The sequence below is a fragment of the Equus przewalskii genome, chromosome 15 (assembly GCF_037783145.1).
Source record: "Equus przewalskii isolate Varuska chromosome 15, EquPr2, whole genome shotgun sequence".
NCBI lineage: Eukaryota > Metazoa > Chordata > Mammalia > Perissodactyla > Equidae > Equus > Equus przewalskii.
The window spans coordinates 49,605,282-49,629,680 of record NC_091845.1 but is presented as its reverse complement, the minus strand read 5'-3'; the positions used below and the strand labels follow the sequence as shown (position 1 = coordinate 49,629,680).

Below are 24,399 nucleotides of genomic sequence, written 5' to 3'. Positions count from 1 at the left end.
AAAGGTGTGCAGACAACATATATTTGTAAGAGTCATAAAGTGAAGAATCATCAATGTTTTCAGAAATGTTACTCTTGTAGTTTTTAACAAGCTGTTTGGTATTACGAAAGCAATGATACAACAGAATACAGCCTCTTTTTACACAAGTAAACTTCATACTCATTGGAATTCTGCTACTTACTGGATGTTGTTTTCAATACTTTCCTGTTCTGCATAATAATGCTAATGTAAATTGTAAGCATTTTCTTCTAGTAATTATTCAAATTTTAGTCATTTTTAAATAAGTAAGCAATACAAAAATGATTACTTAAAAAAGAGCTACCACAAAATGCCTGAAATTTTATGTACTTCAGTTTTCTGCCTAAAATAGATTACAAGTCTGTTTTTAAAAAACTGTATCTAATTTGGTAGAGTACTACTACCTAATTTTTTTTAAGCTAAAAAGAAAAAACATTTCACAAAGAAAAAGTCACGAGTTCTGGAAATAAATTCAAAAAATACTAATGTAAACATTTAACAAACAATGATCAAGGATATAGAGGAGCATCCAGAACCCTTACATTTATGATTGATTGATTTTGACAAGGGTGCCCAGACAACTCAATGGGAAAAGAATAGTTTTTTCAACAAATGGTATTGAGACAACTGGCTATCCACATGCAAAAGAATGAAGTTAGACTCCTATCTTACGCCATACGTAAAAATTAACTCAAAAGAGAAAGACCTAAATGTAAGAGCTAAAACTATAAAACTCTTCAAAGAAAATATAGCAGTAAATCTTCATGACCTTTGACTAAGCAATGGTTTCTTAGATATGATAACAAAAGCAGTATCAATGAAAACAAAAATAGACTTCATGAAAATTTAAAACTTTTGTGCTACAAAAAGTACCATCAAGAAAGTGAAAAGACAACCCGTAGAATTGGAGAAGACATTTGTACATCTTATAGCTGATAAGTGATTGTATACAGAATAGATAAAGAACACTTACAACTCAACAATAAAAAGATACATAATTCAATTTAAAAATGGGCAAGGATTTGAATAGACATTTCTCCAAAGAGGATATACAAATAGCCAGTAAGCACATGAAAACATGCTCAACATCATTAGTAATTAGGGAAATGCACATCAAAACCACAATGAGATACCACTTCACACCTACTAGGATGCTATATATAACCAAGAAAAACATAATCAGTATTGGTGAGGATGTGGAAAAACTAGAACCTTCATACATTGCTGGTGAGAATGTAAAATAGTGCAGCTGCTTTGGAAACAGTTTGGCAATTCCTCAAAATGTTAAACACAGAGTTACCATATGACCCAGCAATTCTATTCCTAGGTATCTACCCAAGAGAATTGAAAAGATATGTCTATACAAACATTTGTACATAAATGTTCACAGCAGCATTATTCATAATAGCCAAAAATTGGAAACAACTCAAATGTCCATCAACTGACAAATGGATAAACAAAATGTGGTATATCCATACACTGAAATATTACCCAGCCATAAAATAAATAAATAAATATAGATATATATATAGATAGATATACTGCTACATGTTACAACACGGATGAATCTTGAAAACATTATGCTAAATGAAAAGTCAATCACAAAAGACAACATACTGAATTATTCCAATTAAATGAAATGGCCAGAATAGGCAAATCCACAGAGACAGAAAGTAGATTAATGGTTACCCAGGGCTGGGTGTGGGAGTGGGAGAGGAGGAGTGAGGAATGACTACTAATTAGCATAGGGTTTCTTTTTATCGTAATGGAAATGTTCTAAAATTGGGTTGAGGTGATGGTTATACAACTCTGTGACTACGCTAAAAACCACTGAACTGTGTACACTTAAATGCATAGATTTTATGGTATGTGAATTATATGTCAATAAAGATACACACACACGTACACAGACGTATACAAATACACTTAATAATACTTCACAAACCAGGAGTGTATTAATAGGTAGCATTTATACAAGAATTGTGAACAAATATAACCCAAATAAAGAATATAAGCAAAGTCAATTGTATAATGGTTGAAATATAGTAGTGTCTTAATATAACACAGAATTTAGAATGATTCTAATCCACGTTAGAGGCGAATAGCATTAAAAAGTCCTCCTCATAAGTCAGTCCCATATAATATGGGGCCTAACTGCATGAACACCAGAATCTAAGACAGTTCAAGCAGTAGATCCAGGGACACAATACATAACACAATAAACTGGACATAAAACTTATAGAATGTACCCTTCCTTTAAATAATAGACCACAGACGCCTGTTTTAAATTTAAGTCAGGGTAGTTGTAATGATTTCAATCTAGCTTACACAGCAATACCCACTAGGAATTAGTTTTACTTAAATGTGTCTAAGGCAGTGATTTTCAAAGTGTAGGTTCTGGACTAGCAGCAACAGCATTACAAACAGCAAAAATGCAAATTTTCAACCCACTGACTAAGAAAATCCGGGAGTCCAGCAATCTGTGTTTTGACAAGATGATTCTGGATGGAAGGTAGCGTGGAGAAAGGCACTCCAAAGGCAAACATACTTAAGAATAATGTCATAGGCAACGACCCAGCATCCTTTCAACAGGATACAGACATATCACACCACCATGCTTGATCACCAATCAGATCATTTTTTTAACGATTTTTCTTCCACTTAAAAAGAGTTATTTCAAAGATAAATATAACCTGAAGTCCAGTTCAATTATACACTGACCATGAAATAAGAAAAGGGATCTTATCTGTTCAAAGTCTCAAATAAATTTAATCTGTTCTTTTCGTATCCTTCAAAGAACACAAGAAATGGTAGATCTAAAAGGCAAGAAAAAAACATTTTAAATAAAATAAAAAGCAAGTAAGAATGCCTCTGAATCACTTGCTTGCTGTTCTGATATGTTACATATGAAATTTTAATATGAGTGTATTTATTTAATGTATTGGATTTGATCCAAGTTATTTCCAAAAGTCACCACTCTAAAACCCTCAAGGGGGATTAAATCCTGAAGATTAGAGCAATCAGACTAAATGAGCACCTCAGCATAATAACTCTAATTCTCCTGATGTGTACTGACAACCTCACATATCAGCCATATCAGCAGCTTGCAGGCTCCCCTCATCAGCATTCTCCATAGGACTTCCCACCCTTCTGGTCCTGAGCCTTAACTGGAAGTTCTTTATGGACAGCAACCATCTGCATGAAAGTTCTGCCTGGTAGCTGGGCTACTTCAAATCATGCCAGGGAGGCTGATGAAAGCTTTGCCTATTAGGTCCACGCTTTGTCCTTTAGGCACATCCTGAGTCACCTTTCTGAATGCCTTGTTTACACTCAGAGGCCTGACATGTATTTTTGTTTCAAACAGGGACATGCGTGTATTCAGAGAAACTTTTAGTTTCCTCATACTGGGCTCGAACTTCATAATAAAACACGGGGAAGGGCATGATGACCAAGTGCCATTTACAACCGAAATGTCTGCCTCATACCAACACTTACACTGAAAACTGGTAGCCGTCCTTGCTCAAAAAAGATAAGGCCTATTTAAATTTACCTCCAAATTCTTTAAGGCACTGAATCTGTGTAATCTTTTTTGACCTACAGGTAAAAAAGATGGAAACAAAAAGGAAACACAGGCCTCATGCTCCAGGGTCCTTCCTTCAGAGGGAATATTTATAATAATGCTCTCTTGGATGCTCCTTCCTCCTGCCTTTAACACTGACTGAATTTGGTGACAGAAATAGGCAATATTTTCTCATTTAGCTTAGAAGAATTTTAAGGTCTAATTCTCAAAATTCTCAAAAAAATCTTGGAGTACTTTGTAGGTGTGTTTGCCCAATTCATTTTGTATGGCTAAGACACAAGGGATAGGCAAGAATTTTACAAGGTATATTATCTTCTACTGAATATTCCAAAAATTACAGTAAACATTTAAACGTAAGCAGAGATTCAAAGTTTGCCTTTCCTATGCATTGCAGGTTAAGCACATGCTTGAAAGACAAACACTGTTAGTAAAGCTATGTGCAGTGGGGTTAATAGACCTCACGAAACCACCATTACCAACACTTCTGCATACAGAGAGCATGCTTGGGCTGCAGAATGGGCCCTGATACCTTTAGTTCTTTAAGCCCCTGCATGTATCTCCCTTCTACATCCTGTATCTGGTCCTTAAGGTCATAGATATCCTGCAGGACATAGGAACGAACCATTGCATAAAACCATGCATAAATACATCTTAAATCAAAAGATTCAGATGAAAATGTGAATTACTTTTGTATATTCCTGAGAAAAAGTAGAAAAATCCAAGTATACAAATAGAACTGCCACTCCAAACCAGTGAAAGGGGCAAACAGGTCAGGTGCTAGTGGGCCTAGGGAGGGTCTGGAGCAATCAATCTAAAGTGTTAAATATTTTCTTAGTATTAACTCCTATTGAAAGAGCATTAGCAAATGGGAGTGATACTGTATATGGGAAAAAAGCTATATAAATTATAACATTTTTCAACATACCATTTAAAAAATTTTACAAGTCATTTAAATAATTTTTAGCATAATGTTTCACTTAGAACTAGTAAAATATGTAGTAAATTATTTATAAGCAGCAAATTTTACTTACTCATACAGAAGTTTTAAAAAATGTAATAAGCGGATATGAACAAAGTTGTCTTCCAATGACTTAGTTACTGACCACAATTAATTTGGGAAAAAGAAAGTAAAGGGAGGAAAGTTAAACAACATTTCAAGCACAGCGTCAAATCAGAGTCTATCCTGAGGATACCATTTATATAATGACAAAAGCATTTGCTCCAAATTTTACCATAATCCTAAGAAGAAAAGCGAAGCAGGTCAAATTTTAAATGAAAAATATTGTTTCCCTTGTACCTGACCCTGCTACATAACGTCTATTCTGGATGCTTGATTTAGGAGGAAAATAACTGCCACAGGGCCCTAAATACAATTCTGCAGTTACAGGCAGGATCGATTATCAAAGGCCAATTATAAACAGATTCTGTATTTTACCTCCCCTGAGCCCTTCTTTTCCTACTTGGTAGGTTTGTCTGTCTTTTACTCATTGATTCATTCAACATTTATCAAAGGCCTACTAGGAGCCAGAGGCAAGGATACAAAAAGCTCATTTCCTTCAAGGAAGTCATCTCAAAAAAGAAGTGAAAGTAAATGGCAAGCACAAGCTAAGGCCCTGTCCTCCTGTCTTTTGTCCCACTAGAAAACAGCACCTAAAGGCAAGAGTTTACTCAACTTTGCACCCCCAGCACTTATGCCTGGTACTTAGTACTGACATCTTCAAAGTCACAGCCATGTCAGCTCTCTCCTTCTCTATTGCCACTGCCACTGTTCCAAACCTCTCCACCCTCTCCTAACCCCCAGTGGGTTTTACAAGTTGCCCATTTCACAAACCAGACTCCTGCTCCTAACCTGTCTACAATCCTACTCAGTCCCCACCTGTCCCCACCTCCTCTACTGTATCAGTGGGAGAGGACCTCTAAATTAGGCCACCCCATCCATCTGAGCCCTGGACATTTCTCTCACCCACTCAGGCACTGTACTCTGTCAGTTACCCCTCTCCTTCCTAAAACTTCATGTTTCTCTCTACTGGCTCAATCCAACCCATGAAAATAGTAATCAATCTCGCCTTTAAAAGAAAAAAAAACTTCCCTTAACCTTCTATGTCTCTTTGCTATTGACCAGCCAACTCCTATCCTCCAATATCCTCCTCAAAGCAAGTTTCTTACACTTTTTTCCCATCACAGTTTTGTGGTGTTTTGTTTGTTTTTGTTTTTTTTTTGAGGAAAATTAGCCCTGTGCTAACATTCGCTGCCAATCCTCCTCTTTTCGCTAAGACTGGCCCTTAGCTAACATCTGTGCCCATCTTCCTCTATTTTATATGTGGGAAGCCTGGCATAGCATAGCTTGACAAGCAGTGCACACACCTGGGATGTGAACCAGCAAACCCCGGGCCTCCGAAGTGGAGCTTGAGAACTTAACCTCTACACCACTGGGCCAGCCCCTTTTCCCATCACAGTTTTGACTTGCTCATCTCATCCTAATTGTTCAACCACAGGGTCACTGCTCTCCTTGCCTCCAGTGCTTCCTCCAATCTTTGGTCAATCTTTACGACTGCAAATCAGATAGTACTGCTCCCCTGTTTAATATTCCAATGTTTTCAAGGTAAAACTGAATTCCTTTTAGGCTGCCAACAAGACACTTTGTGATTTGGTCTATCACTACTTCTCCAGTTTTCTCTCTCACCCACCACTCCTACTCAGTTCTCTCCTACCCTCTGACAACTTTGCTACACAGATAACCTTCTGGTTCTCTGAATTTCTCTCTCTGAGAAAGCCTTCCCCCTTCAACTTCTTTGCCTGTTTGATTTTTATTCTGCCTTCACAGCTTAGCTCAGTTTGTCTCCTCTGAAAAGCCTTTAGTTATCTTTTCTCCTAGTCCAGTTTAGACGATGCTTCTCTAAATTCCCTTACCAGCCCAATTCTTGCTACTACCATAGGATCACACCACCTAGTTTTACTGGTTTGTATCAGTTTGGCTTCCCATGAAACAGTGAACTCCTAAAGTCCAAAGTGTATTTTACCACCTAAATCTCTGGGGCCAAGTGCTAGATAAATACTGAATGAATGAATGAAAGCAGTTTTTATTACTACCCTTCCCCTATTCCTCACAAATAGCAGGTTCAGCAAATAGATATTCACATACATTTTGAAAGCTCCCATCTTTCAAATAAAGGCTTAGTGAGAATGGAGATTCAACTAACGGGTTAAATGAGCTTTTCATTACTCAGGTATTTCTATTATCCCAAATATTATTACACTTGTCTTATCAAGAAAAATTGAGAGATAACTGTATTCAGGCAGCCAAATAATACCATAACGGCTCAACAGACTAATAATTCCCAAAGCCTGGTTCCTCGTACATCCATATATTTTCCATTTAAAATATGGCCAATTATTTCTGAGAAAACTTTTACACACATTAAAAAGGTTTTTTGGCATTTGTAAGTTAGCAGAACTCATTCCAGTATCATTAAATATTCAGGAAAGAGAACAGAAAAAAAGAATTAACTAATCTCCTTCCTTTCAGACCCGAGTCACATTCTTGAACTGCACTAACAATTTTTTTAAAGAACTCATACTCCTTTTTTCTACTAAGTTACATTAAACGTTAAATAGTTCTAGTACACTACAAAGAAGCCAAAACACTTTTTAAAAAGCAAACCAAAAATTGTGGTTTACCCGCAATTCACTTAGTGAAGCGTCTGGATCTATTAAGCTGCTGGTGTCCCCGCTTCCTCGTCGGGATGAGTTTCCACTTAGAGGGGTTGTTGCCGAGGCAGAATTTCTAGATGAAGGCTATAGAAAAGAAATACGACATTTCTAAGTCTTGTTTCTTTAAAAATATGTTTGCTGTGAAAATTTAAAATGGAGCAGGGTGTTGGGGGCAGATCTAATACAGTGTGGACAAGAAGTTACCAAGTGCAACATACAGGCAATTTAGACTGGCTCTGGGGAGAAGGTGTCCAGAGAAGGGCCCAGGCATACTAACTTCTTTCACTCAAACACTTCACTGGAATCTAGAATTCATAATAACTAAAAAGAAAATGGTCTGTGTGAGTTGTTTGTTTTCTAAGTTTATCTTTGCTATATTGTAAACAATACTGGGGTGAGCAAATCAGATTAATGTACAACAGTTTTAGAACTTTATACTTGGTATGCTAATTAACAGTCCTATTAGTTCCTATTTAGATCCTGAAGCTGCTTCTTTAGAATCTTTTCTTTTTCTAATACTTCGTTGATAATGCTGGAGATAGTATTTGCAGCTGACAGCAACACTGTGTATCACTATGAATTTATACTCTTCTTACCACAATTAGATTAAAAGTGAGATTATGATATTGGATTAAGAAATGGCATAGATCTGTGCTGTCCAATATAGTAGCCACTAGTCACATGCAGCTATTGAGCAGTTGAAATGTGGCTAGTCCAAATTGAGATTTTTTTTAAGTAAAATACACACCAGATTTCAAAGACTCAGTGCAGAAAAAAGAACATAAAATATCTCATTAATAAATTTTCATATTGATTATGTTGAAATATTTTGGATATTTGGGTTAAATGAAATATATTATTTAAATTAATTTTATCTGTTTCTTTTTACCACTTTGATGTGGCTACTAGAAAATTTACATATGTCCTTTGTGCCATATTTCCATTGGACAGAACTGGTATGTCTTTTTGAGTATAGCATAAAATTAATCCTGATAATTTCCCTAAGATGACTTTCTAAAAATACTTCTAGAAGAAAGCTGAGACTTTTACAGAAAGTAACTCCTAAGAAGGAGTTATTTTACTTCAAAAAAAATAATTTGTCTATGAAGGGGAAAAAAAACCCTCATAGTTTGTCACCACCATTCCCAAAGACATTTCATTTTCAGTCTTTAATGGTTTCTTCTCAGGATTAAATTCTAGAGGAATGAAAACCAAAAGAGCAGCCAAAAGCTTAAGAGGTGACATTCAAGGAAATAAAACGCAATGTCTTTTCTCTTCCCAGTGCTTCACATGACTCAGCCTCAGAGGAATCTGGGGGCTCAAGGACGGGAAATAGATGAAGAGAGGAAGAGTAACTCCATCAGTTCAAGTGGAGGAAAATAAAAGATGAACAGTAGTAGAAAGTAAGTTTAGTGGACCTTGAGAACTTAATCCTCAGGAATTTATTTACTCACCCTTGTGTAATTTTCAGCATACTGTTTGTCAGATTTTTCATCAAACTGGAAAACAACAGAGATAAAAATCAGGAAAGATGTTTACCATGTCGATTTTTTTAGGAGAAAAAAAGAAGTGACCTCATTTGAGTTCTACCAGTTCAAGTGACGTTTGGAACCTAAAAGTAAACATACTAATAAAAGTTGAGACACATAAGATAAAATGTCAAGAACTTTAATTCTTATCCTAAGAAAGACATGGAGTAAGCAAGCAGTCCTTACACAAAAGTTTACAACTTTTAGATAGATTTTCTTCTCATGGTATTCAAAACACTTTAAAGAAAACTACATATAAACTTAAGTTTTAGCACTGCAAATGTTAATACAAAAAAAACTTGTACACATCAAAAGAAGTCCGATAAAACCAAAAGCCAAAAAACTTTATTATCTAAACATTATTAGGACACATAGATAAGACTAGAAGACTTAGCCAAAAAAGTTCAGATTGGACTAAAGCATGTTAAACACATCATCAAAAAAATTTTCCCCCAGCGCATTAAGGATTCACTTGTTTAGCTTTTCTTGTTTTTTGTCTTTTTAGGTAATACATGCACATGTGTCAAAAAAGGGGGAAAAAATGAAACAGTACAAAAGGGTATGCAAAGTAAGACTCTCTCCCCACCACACCATACACCCTGATCTCCAATTCTCACTCTAAGAGCAACCAACCCCCAAGTCTTTAAAAAAACTCTAATAGTGTCCCAAATACATTCTATATCTTCTTTTTTCCCTTACCAAGTTTCAGAGATTAGAGAAAGTACTTCTTTTTTCTTCATGGCATTTATCACTCCCTGATCCTGTGATATTTATTAATTTATTTATTGCCTGATCTCTCTCTTTAACGTAAGCTCTACGACTGTATGGTTTTTTCTGTATTCCTAACCTAGGAAAAGACATACAGAAGGACTCAAAAATTGTTAGATGAATGAATAAATGAATCATACCCCATCTGTACTTATAGACTTATTTCATTTTAACAGCTACATAGTAACATGTTATCTGGACATACCATAATGAAGCTATCCTGTCTTTTGCTCATAAACCTTAAGGTTGTGTTAGTTAGACAGTGTTTAAAGAACGGAGGTACCTTAAAGATCTAGTCTAAAATCCTGACTTTATAGCTGAGGAAAGAGAATTTCAGAGGTGAAAGATTCTGCTAAAGGTTGAACAACTACTAAACTCAGAGCTGGAGCCAGATCTCAGTTTTATGAATTTTAACCCCAGTGTTCCTATTATTTACCTGTATATACTGTCCCAATTACCATTAGGGGGGAAAAAGTCACACAGAGATATAACTAACTGAAAACAAACCCCGACTCCAACTCCCAGATCAAGCCTCCCAGCCCAATCTAGAGACAAGATTTAAAAACCATCCTCACTTAAAACACAAAATGTCATTATGTCTGGCTCTATTCTGATCATGTCACTCTAATTTCCTCATATTTGAAAGTTTTTCTGTTCTTTTTCATTATCCACATTTATCATGTTCATTTTCTCTCCCAGGAAACATTTTTTATTTTAAGTACTGTATCAATAATACTACCTGAGTAGTATTCAGAAATATTCTGCTAGATCTATTTGAAATCCTGTCTCATATCCCCCTCTCAAAAAAAATGACTCCCAAGCCCAGCCACTTTTTAATAGACAGTCAACTTGGAATAATCTTACATTTCAAAGGCTGCATCGCTGAACTACTCCATTGCAATGTTGACTGTATTGCTTTCAATATCTTCTGACAGATCCCAACTGTCGCAACCACAAGTGATCATGCGCCAAACCTCAGGGATTGTTAAGGCAGCAAAAAATGCCTAGAGCAGCCATGCCGCAGTCCAGTTGTTTTAGCTGCAGTGACTTGGCCAGAGACTCCTCACTTCTCAGATCTGTGCTATATCACGTGCTGTCTTCCATTTAGACAAAAAGCTAGTTGAAACCTGGCATTCTAAAAGTCCCAGTGCTCTAACCACTGGGAGGTCCATTTAGCTGCAGTACAATGACAAGCTAATGTCCATAATGATGACTCAAAGAGTCTGCCAGATCCTGAAAAGGCTTCTAAGTGGAATAAAACTTAATCATGTTTACTACATTAAAGTATAAAATAGGGAAAGGTTGATAAAAGGGTACAAACTTTCACCTATAAGATGAATAAGGTCTGAGGATCTAATGTAAAACATGGTGACTGTAGCTGATAAAAAACTGTGTATGAATAACATGGAAAAAATGAATATGCACTAATATGAAAAATGTTTATAAGATTAGTAAGTGAAAAATCAGAAAACAAAGGCTGTATGTACCATATGGTCACAATTCTGTAAAACAAACAAATTAAACTGAATGGGAAGGATACTACAAATAAAACATCAAATTGCTTCAAAGAAAGTGGCTAATAAAAAGGTAGATTAAAATACAAAAGAAACCCCATAAAACAAAAAAATAGTAAGAAAAGACTTTTTTCCCCCCAGTAAGGCCCTCAGGACTTGCTCATTAATGCTGACTGTAGCCTACTATTCTAAAAAAATTTCAAGTAGGGGACAGCCCCGTGGGCAAGTGGCTAAGTTTGCACGCTCCGCTTTGGCGGGTCAGGGTTCGCCCGTTCAGATCATGGGCATAGACCTACACACCGCTCATCAAGCCATGCTGGAGCAGCATCCCACATGGAAGAACCAGAGTGACTTAAACTAGGATATACAACTATGTACTTGGGCTTTGGGGAGGGGAGAAAAAAAAAAGAGGAAGATTGGCAACAGATGTTAGCTCAGGGCCAATCTTCCTCGATAACAACAACAAAAAAAATCAAGTAAATATTATGCCATTGTACTCTCAAATAAATAAGTAGTTCTCCAATCAAGAAAAGATTTCCTTGATAGTTGGAAATTCAAAGTTAGCTAAGAAGTTGGAAATATTTCCTATTAGCATTAATGTGCAAAGAAGAGCACATAATGGCAAACTTTATAGGCCAATTTGAACGCTAAAAGTTCAAAAGTAACATTTTCTAAGGAACTTCAAATTATCACTATAAACAAAGTCTTAAATACTATAATGTTTCCCATATTTCAATGATAAATACCTTTGCCTTATTTACGTCCAGGACATCTGAAAAAGCTTTGCTCTTGACATTATAGATTACAGATTGTTTCTCTTTAACTATTTGTTGAAATTAACACTTCTGAGAAATATTTCTTAGAATATAAATTCTGTCAAATCTTTGAAACTGTTTCTCCTTAAAAGAAAGATATTTATTATTCTCTAAGAGGCCCTCTGAACTTCATTTCAGCATATGACTACTTAGTTTGACAGATAATTTTACCTTACTAAAATAGGAAAATACCTTTGAGTCTTTTTGAATGGAAATAGAACATTTTAGTTGTGAATACATTTTGATATCGTCATTTGAAAGAGTTGTTTAGAAATAAAAACTTGTATTTTGTTCCAAACTATATTTTTTTCTTAAAAAGATACTGGAGTTTTAATACAATTGAGCTATGCGTATCTGACGTGGAGCAACTTTCAGCACGCAGCAACTATTTTGTCAACAGTATCAGTAACTTTAATATAATGTGGGATCAGAAGATAAATTATTTTAATAAGGTATTTGAAAAAACCTCTATTTTTAAAGGTATAAAATTACAGTCTAATAAAGTATTTATAGTGTAGTTTGTTTAATGAAGTCACTGATTCTAATCTTTTGTTAATTTCTAATTTATATATGACTTGATACTGCTATTCAAAAATTCTATTTGGAAAAAACCAAAAAACAGAAGATCTGATTCTCCAACCACAGAAGGGAAGAGAACAATAAATTTCAATAATCTCCTAAAGCAAAATTCTCTGAGGATTTCATTCAGAAATGGTCTAATTATCAACAACCAGTAAAAGTGAATTTAGCACATTTATATTCTTTTCCTATACTCTAGCCTGACCTATGGAACAGAAAGGAAAGCAATGCAGGAGACAAGACGACAAGAGGCTAGAGCAACCACCATAAATACTGGATAATGAGTCTGCCCAATCAGAGCCTGGCACCGTTTTCAGCACCTCCTAGCCCAGAAGTTATAAGCTAGCAGACTGTACACACATATTTGATTCACAATGGGGAAGTCAGAAAGTGTCTTCCACAATTTTGAATTCACTGTCAGCATTTTAAAATCAGGATATATCATATAAAAATGTGGATTTTCAGCTTACCTTTTTAAAAAATGTGTGTGTGTGTGTGTGTGTGCATGCGCGCACGCGCAGAGAGAAACCTTACCAATATCAAGTCCACTTTTTACTCTTCTATAATAAGCTGAATCACAGTATACTCTTTAAAAGAAATAATACTAGAGAATAATTTTTGCTCTAGAGAGGGAACCAGCAAATACTTTAGGCTTTGCCAAGAGGCAAAATTAAGGATACTATATAGGTACTTAGATAACCATTTAAAAATATAAAAATTATTGACTTGTAGGCCATGAAACAACAAGGGGCTGGCCAGATTTGCCAACCACCGATCTAGAGAATCTTTTGCTTATGTAATAAGGTGTACAGTATGATGAATTTAAATATATATAGGCTATGTGTATATGTGTGTGTATATCAAATCACATTACACACCTTAAATATGTACAATTTTTATTTAAAAAATACATAAATAAATCAAAATCACTATCTTGCGGGAAAAAAGAGTTACATTTAATTAGTAGAGGCAGGGGGAAATGTTTTTAAAACTGTCAACCCTAAGGCCGGCCCAGTGGTGAGCGGTTAAGTGCGCACGTTCCGCTTTGGCAACCCAGGGTTCGCTGGTTCGGCTCCCGGGTGCAGACATGGCACCACTTGGCAAGCCATGCTGTGGTAGGCTCCCATATATAAAGTGGTGGAGGATGGGAACAGATGTTGGCTCGGGGCCAGTCTTCCTCAGCAAAAAAGGCGGAGGAGTGGCAGCAGATGTTAGCTCAGGGCTAATCTTCCTCAAAAAAAAAAAAGAAAAAACTGTCAACCCTTTCACTTCTGTATAGTTATTAAAAAAAATTGCCAAGAAATAAATGTAAGGAGGACACAATCACTCATTCAGACATCACAGATTAGAGGCTAATAGAATTCAAAATTTTTAAGAGAAAAGGTGTACATAATAAATTTAATTGTTTTTATCTATGAAAAAACAGGTTACTAAGCAAATTAATAAAATGGGCAATATTTTGAGGGAAGAATTGGGAGCCAGTCTTCTAACTTGCTGTGCAGAGAGACTCCTCAAACCAACCAGGGGAAGGTGGGACTGTTACACAGCCATGTTTGAGAGCCAACAATCTGGAATACTTAAGGACCACACTTCAAATTACTTTCTAGGATTAAAGTGGTTCAGAAACAGCTATTTAAATATAATCAGTGAAGTGCTAAATATAATTATCTCTTCATTTAAAAAACTGTCTAAGAGAGCCAGCCCTGATGGCCTAGTGGTTAAAATTTGGCATGCTCCGCTTAGGAGGCCCAGGTTTGGTTCCCAGGTGGGAAACCACACCACTCGTCTGTCAGTAGCCATGCTGTGGCGGCAGCTCACAGAGAAGAACTAGAAGGACCTACAACTAGAACACACACAACTAGGTACTGGGTCTTTGGGGAGGAAGAAAAAAAGTCTAACTTTTTTGTTAAGAAACTGCCTCTCATCCACTTCAAAATGCTTGATAATCAGGACAGCATTGGTGCATGGGCAAGACAACACTAATGTCAGCTACAGAAAGGAGATGTCAGAGGGAAAATCAGACTGTTAGATAAATCAGGTGGGTAGATATCTGCTGGATAGAATTCCTTCATTAAGACAAATAGCTCAAGGCATTTCTACTAGGTAATCTTTCCTAAATTCAGTTCACAATGGATAAGTATTTCTTCAAAACAACGCCACAATCCAAATCTTTAAAATCTATTCAGATTCTTCCCAGTTACTATAAATTAGTGACACTTTACTAAACAGCATATTTTACTTTAGTATACTATTGTTCAACCTTGAAAGTATACCTAGCACTTTATAGAGTCACCAAAACAAAAAAGGAAGAAAATCTTTTAAGACTGATCAGGAATGTCTAAATAGAAGACAGGTATTAGATGATTTTGAGGAATTATTTTTTATTTCATTAGGTATGATAATGGTATAGTGAATATGAAAAAAATCTCAATTAGAGATGCATACTGAACTATCTATTAGCAAATGACATGATGTGTGGGATTTGCTTTAAAATCATTCAGGGGGGAAAAAGGAGGGAAAAGAGGAAGAAATAGATGAAAGAGAATTGGCAAAATACTGGTAATTGTTGGAGCTCTGATGGGTTCCACGGAAGAAAATTTCCATAGAAAAAAAGTTTTTAAGGGGCTGGCCCCGTGGCCGAGTGGTTAAGTTCGCGCGCTCCACTGCAGGCGGCCCAGTGTTTCGTCGGTTCGAATCCTGGGCGCGGACATGGCACTGCTCGTCAGACCACGCTGAGGCAGCGTCCCACATGCCACAACTAGAGGAACCCACAACGAAGAATACACAACTATGTACCGGGGGGCTTTGGGGAGAAAAAAAGGAAAAAATTAAATCTTTAAAAAAAAAAAAAAAGAAAAAAAGTTTTTAAAATATCAGAACACATCAATATACACATTCCAAAACAAAACAAACAAATAATTGTATTTTATGCTCGTGTGTTTAAATAAACATTTCCTAGGCAGTAAATTAGGTTCCTAATTTTAAAAGAGCCATTAGTCACAAGCCTGAGACAACATAACAACCCCATGCAATACACTCACGCTGGTCAAATCTGGGATACTGACGTCATCCACCTCAGAGACAATGCTCCCCCTACGATTGGAGCGACTAAAATAATCGGCAGTAGAAACCTTTCAATCAGAAAAAAGAAGCAGCTTTAAAAATTAAGAAGAGAGAGAAGAAAAAGATTAGAACACCAGCGTACAGAGGGAAAACCGTGTGTGTGTGCATGTGAGAGAGAGAAACTATCATGAAAGGAAATGAGAAAACTGCTGCAGTTAACCTACTCAAAAAAGTAAAAAAGAAATGTAAAGCGTTTCCTAAACGAAATCACAACTCCCCAAAATAAGCTTTTCTTCATCTTCACTAGAGTTCTATGTGATAGAGATCATTTACTGCCTGAGGGCCAGCAAAGTCTCCCAAGTTTAAGACATGCGACACCCTCAACAGGAGGGTTTCTAGGATAACATCTACCTCAAGCCTCTACTATATTTCACAAAACTTATAATTCATTATAGCTATCAACTCTGTTCAACACATATATGCTGAATGCAGAATTATCTGCAGGGTATTTACTGCACCTTTTCTCCAATTCCCACAGTTCCCTCTTTTTCATATTCCTACAAAATAATGAAAGACCTACACTGGCCTCTTTCTGGTTTCCCAAACACACTGAGTCTTTTCCCACCTTAGACTTTGGAACTGGCCTAGAAAGCTCTTTGACAGGCTCTTCAAGCAGCTGGCTGCTCACACCTCAAGTCTCAGCTCAAAGGTCACTGCCCTCTGAGCAGCTTTCTCTGACCACCCCATCCAAAGCACCACACACACACACCACCCCACCTCAATGTTCCCTATCATATTATCTGCTTTTTCTCTTCAGTCCCTGCGGTTACCCGTTTTTTGTTCCTTTCTTTACTAGTTTATTTTCTATTTCTTTCATGAGGATATAAGACCCATGAAGTCAGAAATCGTGTGTGTCTGGCTTACCACATCATTCCCAGCACTTAACACAGTGCCTTGCACATAACAGTTACTCCACAAACACCTGTTGAATTAATAAATAAATGAATATTTTTTTACCCTCATTCATCAGCTCTGTTTGATTACCTTGCTTAAAAACTCTTCCCTTCTAGGGAGGGAATTTGGAAGCCCATCCGCAGAGACAAAGAAGGCTTACAAATATGAAGTTTTGCTAAGGGCTAATACAATCAAGCAGTAGTATTTTTATTCACAGCATAGTAATACAACTTAGATTTACAATACATAATATTTTATTGGTACTTACTGTCTCAGAATTTTGATAGTTATTTTCTATATAGTAATTCAGCTAATCCATATATTAAGCCTACCTACAAAGATAGTAATTAAGATCTCCGTTGTACAAATAAAAGAAATTGCCATTAACACAACTAACAGGTTAGAAGTGGTCTAAGCCCAGGCATTATTTCTTTGAAGTCCCTGTCCTTTCCACTCCATCACTTTCCAAGGTGCTTTCAGGCGTCATGGCTTGTTCTTTCTCCTTCAGCTGTGAACATTAGCATTAATTGGTTTGCCAATGGACCACAACTGCCTCAATTAGATCACTGGATTTTTGACAACAATCTCACAAACATTTGCTGTTCCCCTTCTCTATGAATATTTCAGGTTTACATCCTTCACAAAACATGACTAGTAGTAAATGGCCTCCTATTTTTCTTAAAGGAATTATAGCCTCTTAGTTTTTGGGCTCTTTATTCTAGCTCTAAGCTGAAACACCATCCTCACCAATGTAATTTTCAAATCAATCAATTCTTAAACATAGCAAAAATGTCATCAGCTCTCTGTAAAACTTTCAGCTTCATCAAAAGAGTAACCTGAAATTACATAATTGGTATTCTGACATAGCTATTTGCTGCCTCTACAGTTATCACCCTGGTTAAATTCTAAGACAAGAATTTTTAAATTTTGCCATGAGCAACTCTTAGAAAGGTCACAGGTCTTAAAAGATGTGTAAACAATGGTTAAAATTAAATACACATTGAAGAAAGCAAACTTGATGGCTACATGATTTGTAATCCACAGTTACAAGTTTTACACGATGTGGAAGCATTCATTTTGCTTGAGAAACTTTTTGTTTTTAGTGAACTGCACACATAAATGTATGTGCATAAAACAGCAACAAAGAATAAAAACTGAACATCTTTCAAATACACAAAGACTAGCACATAAGAGATATGAAGAGGCAAGTTATTAATGAAAGCTTACATAGCCCACAAAGAATATGTATTCTCAGGAACGCATTTTTGAAGGCAAATTATTCAGGACAACTAAATTTGAGGAAAATGCTCATTTTATCAAATGCAAATTTCACTTTCCAATAGATTTCATGTGATCACACATTGTTGAAATTTCAAAACTTATTGTATGTGTTTGCATGCAAACCACGCTCACCACACTCTCCCTTCGCCCACGACTGGCACGACCAGAAGACGCAATGCTTGCACTGTCATCGTCGGTAAACTATAGATATTAAAAGCAAATAATGAAAAAAATGTAATTTCACTATAGGTGTTACCTGATCGTAAGCACATTATGCAAGGTGTTGAGAAGCATGCAATTACTCTATATGAGCATAACTGGCACCATCTATTGTGCACCATTAAACAGAAAAATTGTTTCAAGGTATAATGAACTATCATTAAAAATCAAAAGAGGGGCTGGCCTTGTGGCCAAGTGGTTAAAGTTCCAAGCACTCCACTTTGGCGGCCCAGGTTCGTAGGTTCAGATCCCGGGTGTGGACCTGCTCCACTCGTCAGCCATGCTGTGGAGGCAACCCATAGACAAAGTAGAGGAAGATTGGCACTGATGTTGGCTTGGGGCTAATCTTCCTCAAGCAAATAAGAGAGGAGGATTGATGGATCGGTGACAGATGTTGGCTCAGGGTGACTCTTCCTCACACATACACAAAAAAATCAAAAGATATTTCCAAAAAGCACCAAGAATAAAATAGTACTTTATCTTTTATTTAAGTTAAATTAAAGATGGGGGGGGGGGTCAGCATGGTAAACTAGCCAAAACCAGCTAGGGATTTCATACTTTCTAAATCTCTAGGATCCTTGGGATCTCATTAGGTGTCAATAAATATACTTAATGTTTTAGTTTGGGAGAGAATACAAAAGAATATTTTAAAGTGAAATAATATAAGTCAAAGACAGAATTTCCTACCAGCGAGAACACTGAAATGATGATTCTTTTTTTCCTCTATTCATTCCTATGCAACTAGTGGAGATATTCTAACAACACCCTACAGTTTTCTTCCTGTTTCACCAGCAGGTGAAGACTCATCTTCAGTATGTGTCCGTTATCTCCATTCTGACATCACTAAGGAACCATTCTGATATCACTAAGATAGTAACTCTGAACCCAACTTGCAAATGAAATAGCATCTAGCCAGCACACAAGGACAAGGTTCTACACTTGACTGAAAATATATTATACTAATTTTGTTTGCGAGGGGCCATCACACTTGGGACATTAAAAATGCTCCCAGGCCCAAGAACTGCCAAGTGGAGTTTTATTACCAGGTGGGACAAAAGTAAACTTCCTCCTTATGTGAAAAAGCATTTACCTCCTTAAAGATCTCTGTGTAAATTTTTGTTAACTATAGGAGTGAAATTCCTGAGAAGTGCCACTTGGAAATGGCAGGAAAATTGAGCCAAACATATATGTAAAAGAAAGCCCATATAGCTCACATACTCCACTCCACAAAGTAACCTGTGCTGACCATTAAGAAACTGCTTTGGGGCTGGCCCCGTGGCCGAGTGGTTAAGTTCGCGCGTTCCGCTGCAGGCGGCCCAGTGTTTCGTCGGTTCGAATCCTGGGCGCGGACATGGCACTGCTCGTCAGACCACGCTGAGGCAGCGTCCCACATGCCACAACTAGAGGAACCCACAACGAAGAATACACAACTATGTACCGGGGTGCTTTGGGGAGAAAGAGGAAAAAATAAAAAAAATAAAAATCTTTAAAAAAAAAAAAAAAAAGAAACTGCTTTAATAATTTCGCCAATTTTGGCATTGTCAAGAATAACAAGGTAGTTCCTAAGTCATCATTTCCTATTGGAAATGTAAATTAGCATAGTCTTTTCGGTGGGCAATAAATACAACAACATACATCATAATTTAAACACAGGTACTCTTTGACCCCCATCATTTTATGATTAGCAATTTACCTTGCAGATCTCTTCATATAAGTATACAAAAATATACTTGTATAAGTCTGTTCATTGTACAAGTGTCTGTAGGAGCAAAAATCTGACAATCTAAATGTCTATCAATAGATGAGTGATTTTTAAAATGCACAGCCAATGCACTAATGGAATAATATATTGCCATTAGCAAGAAATGTGCTGGTGTAAAACTATCTCTAAGAGGCATTCAGTGGAAAAAAGGAAGGGACACAGTTTACTTTTTAAAAATCTTCTAAATGTTCAGAAAAAAATGAAATAAATCTTCATGTACTGATAGAAAAAGATACTTTAAGTAAAGAAAAAAGTTGAGCAGTATGTATATGAGTCCATATATATACTGTTCAAATAAAAGACACTCATATATGTGTAAAATATCTCTGAAAGGATATACAAGTACAGAGGTTGCATCTGGGGAATGGAAATAGGAAGAAAGGGTCAGAGGACTTCTACTTTGGACCTTCCTTGAGCTAATACTACTTTTATAAATTAAAAAAAAAATTAAGACTCCAGAAAGATTAGGTGACTAGAATTGTCCCAGTTTTCTCTTTCATGTAACAATTTTTTAAAGTTGACTTGTTTTATTTCTTCTGCTTCCACTCCACTGATTGAAGCATTGGCAAACAAGTGAAACAGCTCGATGTAGGAAGCGGAGATGGAAAGGAAAAACACAGGGTAGCCAACTCATATACTGAATTATCACTGATGAAAAGAAAAGAAGTTCCACACAAATGACAATTAAATATAAATTTTTAAAAAATTTTAATAGCATTGGTTCCAGACTCATTTAAGAAATTATGTGCTAAGTCACATTCATATAGAAACCACCAATTAGGAAAAATTAGTACTTGAGTTTGTGTACCGAAGGAAAACGATAATCCATGCACAAGAGAGTGATGCACACCACATCCTCAATATTCTAAACTGTGAGTACAGGTTAATGAAACAACCAAAAGTTTCCATAAAGCATGCAAAGAGACGACTGCTCACCACAGGACTGCTTCGGGCTGAACTTGTTCTTGATGAGTAATAACTGTATTCAGACGGCTATAAAGTTTCCAAGAAGAAAGGCTTTACAATAATAATCAGCTCCTTTTCCTGCTGGGTATATATTAGTGACCCTGGACCTAACTCACCCCTGACTCCCAGGGTGAAGGTATCTGTTACTCACTGGTCTGGAACTCCCACCCTCAAGATCCACCAGCCCATGGCAGGAGGAAGAGGAGAGGAAGGGTATGCCCTGAGAAGCACTACTCTTATCCTCTTCCTGAGGAACTAACGAGCAAGAAAAGAAGTTTCTTATTTATACTCCCTTCATACTTCAAGCCATGATTTCCAACAGGCACTTTCTCACAGTTTGGGTGAGAGTCACAATTGGCCAGCTGATTGTAGAGTAATGACAGATCAGATTAAATGACTTTTTAAGTAAACTGTGCCCACCTACACATTACCATCCACACCACCTCCCCCTGGTTACACTTACAGTTCGAGAACCATAAGGGTTATATAATCCACCATCATAAAGTGATACCTAAAGAACAAAGGAAATATCATTTACCTATTCAGCATCAAAGTTATTTTGACAATGTCATAACTTCTTTGCAGACTCAGTTCCCAAAATGTTTTGAAGAATGGTATAAGTGTACAGCCTTTCAAGGTGAAGACTCTGAAGGTGGTAACATTCATTTATATGCATAAATTGCTACATCAATCTCCTTGAAACTACAAGCTCACACTTCATTAAAAAAGCAGTATTGGTTACAGTGTCTCCTTTCATCATCATGTTATAAAACTAGAAGAACCAACATTTATTAATTTATTCTCTCAAAAGAGGAAATGGAACAGAACAGAAAAGTGAGATACAGAAAGCATTTTGCCCACACTCACAATAAAATTAAATTACAAAGCCTCAGGTTCCCAGTCCACTAGAACAGCCCACAACATAACAAACAGCTTGAAAGCAACCAACTCACAACTTGCACATTACATAGAGCTATCGTTTTTGCTTTCTAGTTAGCTTGCTTTATTAGAGCCTAGTATTAATATGGCCAAGGCCACAGCTGTCTCAAAGAAAAATATGACATCTCGTGCATGGGCAGCCATCTCACAAAAGTATGCAAGTGTAGTGGGACCCATGCAAATCTATCTTCTCTATAGGAAACCAATTCTAAGCAAGGGCCTACCAACAGCCAGTAGTATCTACTACTCTAAAGATAATATGCTTATTTTTACTACCCTAAAGTTTTGTATTTTAAGCACAGGCAGCACATTCTGCAGTAAACGTAGCATTAAAGCCATGTGTCCTTGACTATTCTGGAGGCAAGTTGTCAAGCCAAAGTCAGCACCATGATAGTGGCCCCACCAGGAGTACACACATTGGAAGAGGAAAATACAAACCAGACTGGCACTTCTCAGCAGACCAGAATTTGCAATAGGGGAGGCCTATGAAAAAAGCACATGATTTAACCCAAAGAAAAGCAACTGGTAGCTCTAAAGGCAACATACTCCTCACAAAGTACTAACCCTGTGACTCTTAGATGTCGCCAGAGAGTCACTGTACAGGGAAGAAGACTGCGAAGAAATGAAAACAAAAGAATTAAGCAAAAAAGAAAAGAATTGGTCTTATCATCCTAAGAGCAGAAGACATGTTTATTTTATACTCAATTTCATTAGCAATTCCTGAGTGGTTAGGGAGTTAACATAAAGAGAGAAAAACTTAATCATTGGAAATCTTCTTGAATATCAATTTTAAGGGATAAGAAAGAAAAACACTTGGAAGAGTTTTCTATAAACCTCATTAAGTCCTAGTGGTCTTTGAACACTAACGTTAGGAGATAGGATGGCAACCTAAGAAAACACTCAGGTGAAGAGGCCACAGCACAGGGAAGGTGGCAAACAGTGGCCAAGTCCCAGTCATCCTGTGATATTTTCAGTGATTTCAGGACAGACTCCTAATGGGCTTAGATTGATTATTGGGGAACCAGATAAATGAGCTCTCAGAGTTATAAACACTCTTTTTCAAACAGATTAGAAAACCTGTATTTCAAAACAAGTCAGGGACAAAGTACCTTAGTTTAATCAGATAAACTGTAGTAGTCACAACGAATCTATGCACTAACAAAGCACAGCATTTTTTAAAAAGGAATTAGATCTTTTCCTGATGTCATCTGAAGACATAATTTTCAGTTCTTTTTCACCAAGCTCAATCACACATGGAAAATAAGAGTTTCTAAGTTGTGTATGCACATTTTGACAACTGAATTATTTTAAAAGCACAGCGTGCCATATATTTAATGTTTTAAAAGTATGATGTGCCAAATGCCTTGAAAAAACGAGAGGTTCTAACATTAAACAAAAATTACATTCTTCTCATCCCATTTATAGTTTAGATTTTCACATGCAAGCTTTTATTAAAAGAGCATCCACTGTGATGTGCGCTGATGCCTACAACTTATTCTGAAATGCATCCCCCCCAAAAACGACAGACTGATAGATGGAGGGAGAAATAGATAATTATATGATAAAAGGAAATATAGTAAAATGTTAATTGTAGAATCTAAGTGGCAGGTACATGGGTGGTTACAATTCAATTCTTTAAACTTTTTTGCATGTTAAATATTTTTCATGAAAAAATGGTACTCATTTACAAACATGGTGATTCAATAGTTGCCACTGTATAAAGATACACTCAAAGACTATATGAATTCAGTTACACAAGCTAGTATATACAGAGCCATTCACAGATTAGTCCTAACTAGTCAAAATGCAAAACAGGGGATTAGAAATGTGTTAAAGTTGGATAAAACACATGAAACCAAAACACTTCAGACAAACCCGAGTATAGTAGGCAGAGGTGGGTTTGCTATGTCTGAGACTGCTATAGTTTCTCTGGTCAAAGTAGAGGCCACTCTGCAAAAAGCAAATTAAACACATTTTTCTTAGGTTAAATGTTATTAACCTAAGAATACACAAAGGCAAAATCTGATATTGCCAAACCCCTTCTCCTCCAAAACAATGACTTTAAAGCATTATGTTAAGTCAAAGTAATTATTTCAAGTCTCTCAAAAGAGACAAATATTAAAGGTTAATTGTTTTCAAACAAAGTCATTACTAATTTTTTTACTTTAAAAACAAGTGTATAAACCCTCAGTCAAAATGGAATGGAAATAATAAGTGATTTATTCTCATGTCACACTTAGGAATGTCCTTGAAAAATCCAGGACAACTGAATAACTACCACTTTTATAATCCATTTGGCAATGCCACAGAAATTATTAAACAGTGATTTTTTTTCCCCAAACTTCTCCTAGTTCCATTATTTGTCAAAATAAACTGATCAAATTAAATTACCAAAGAGAGGGAGCAAGCACGCACTAAATATAGTTCGGTCTAAAACATCTATGGCAGGTTCATTTTCAACAAAACGCACAAACGAAACAATAATTTTATATATTGCAGTTACTTGAGGGGGAGAAAATCATCTACGAAATTCCCTTTCTAACTTCTCCAGCCATCGTCGTCACTCAAGGTTAAGCAAATTTAGGCAATCCCTGACTGAAAGACTCTTCCTGCTGACACTGCAATTGGGGACACCCCTATTCCTACCCACCCCTGTTCCTCCTGGCCCTGCCTTCCTGCACCACACCCTCAATGAGGTGCC

General features: G+C 36.5%; 1 protein-coding gene across 50 annotated transcripts in view; it reads right to left on the bottom strand.

The window, feature by feature from the left end:
* The window catches only part of LRRFIP2 (LRR binding FLII interacting protein 2), a 112,038-nt gene that overhangs the window by 29,094 nt on the left and 58,545 nt on the right, over positions 1-24,399 (bottom strand). For 20 of the 50 annotated variants that reach the window (XM_008528014.2, XM_070577288.1, XM_008528022.2 and 17 more), the window contains 10 exons: positions 23,574-23,648; positions 22,263-22,310; positions 22,137-22,181; positions 21,223-21,270; positions 20,730-20,786; positions 17,945-18,013; positions 15,556-15,645; positions 8,764-8,808; positions 7,277-7,393; positions 4,128-4,199 (listed from right to left, as the gene is read on the bottom strand). In XM_008528014.2, coding sequence (XP_008526236.1) covers positions 4,128-4,199; positions 7,277-7,393; positions 8,764-8,808; positions 15,556-15,645; positions 17,945-18,013; positions 20,730-20,786; positions 21,223-21,270; positions 22,137-22,181; positions 22,263-22,310; positions 23,574-23,648 — 666 coding nt within the window. The remainder of the gene's footprint in view (positions 1-4,127; positions 4,200-7,276; positions 7,394-8,763; positions 8,809-15,555; positions 15,646-17,944; positions 18,014-20,729; positions 20,787-21,222; positions 21,271-22,136; positions 22,182-22,262; positions 22,311-23,573; positions 23,649-24,399) is intronic. The other 30 variants (XM_008528028.2, XM_070577322.1, XM_008528025.2 and 27 more) reach the window with 6 other exon arrangements.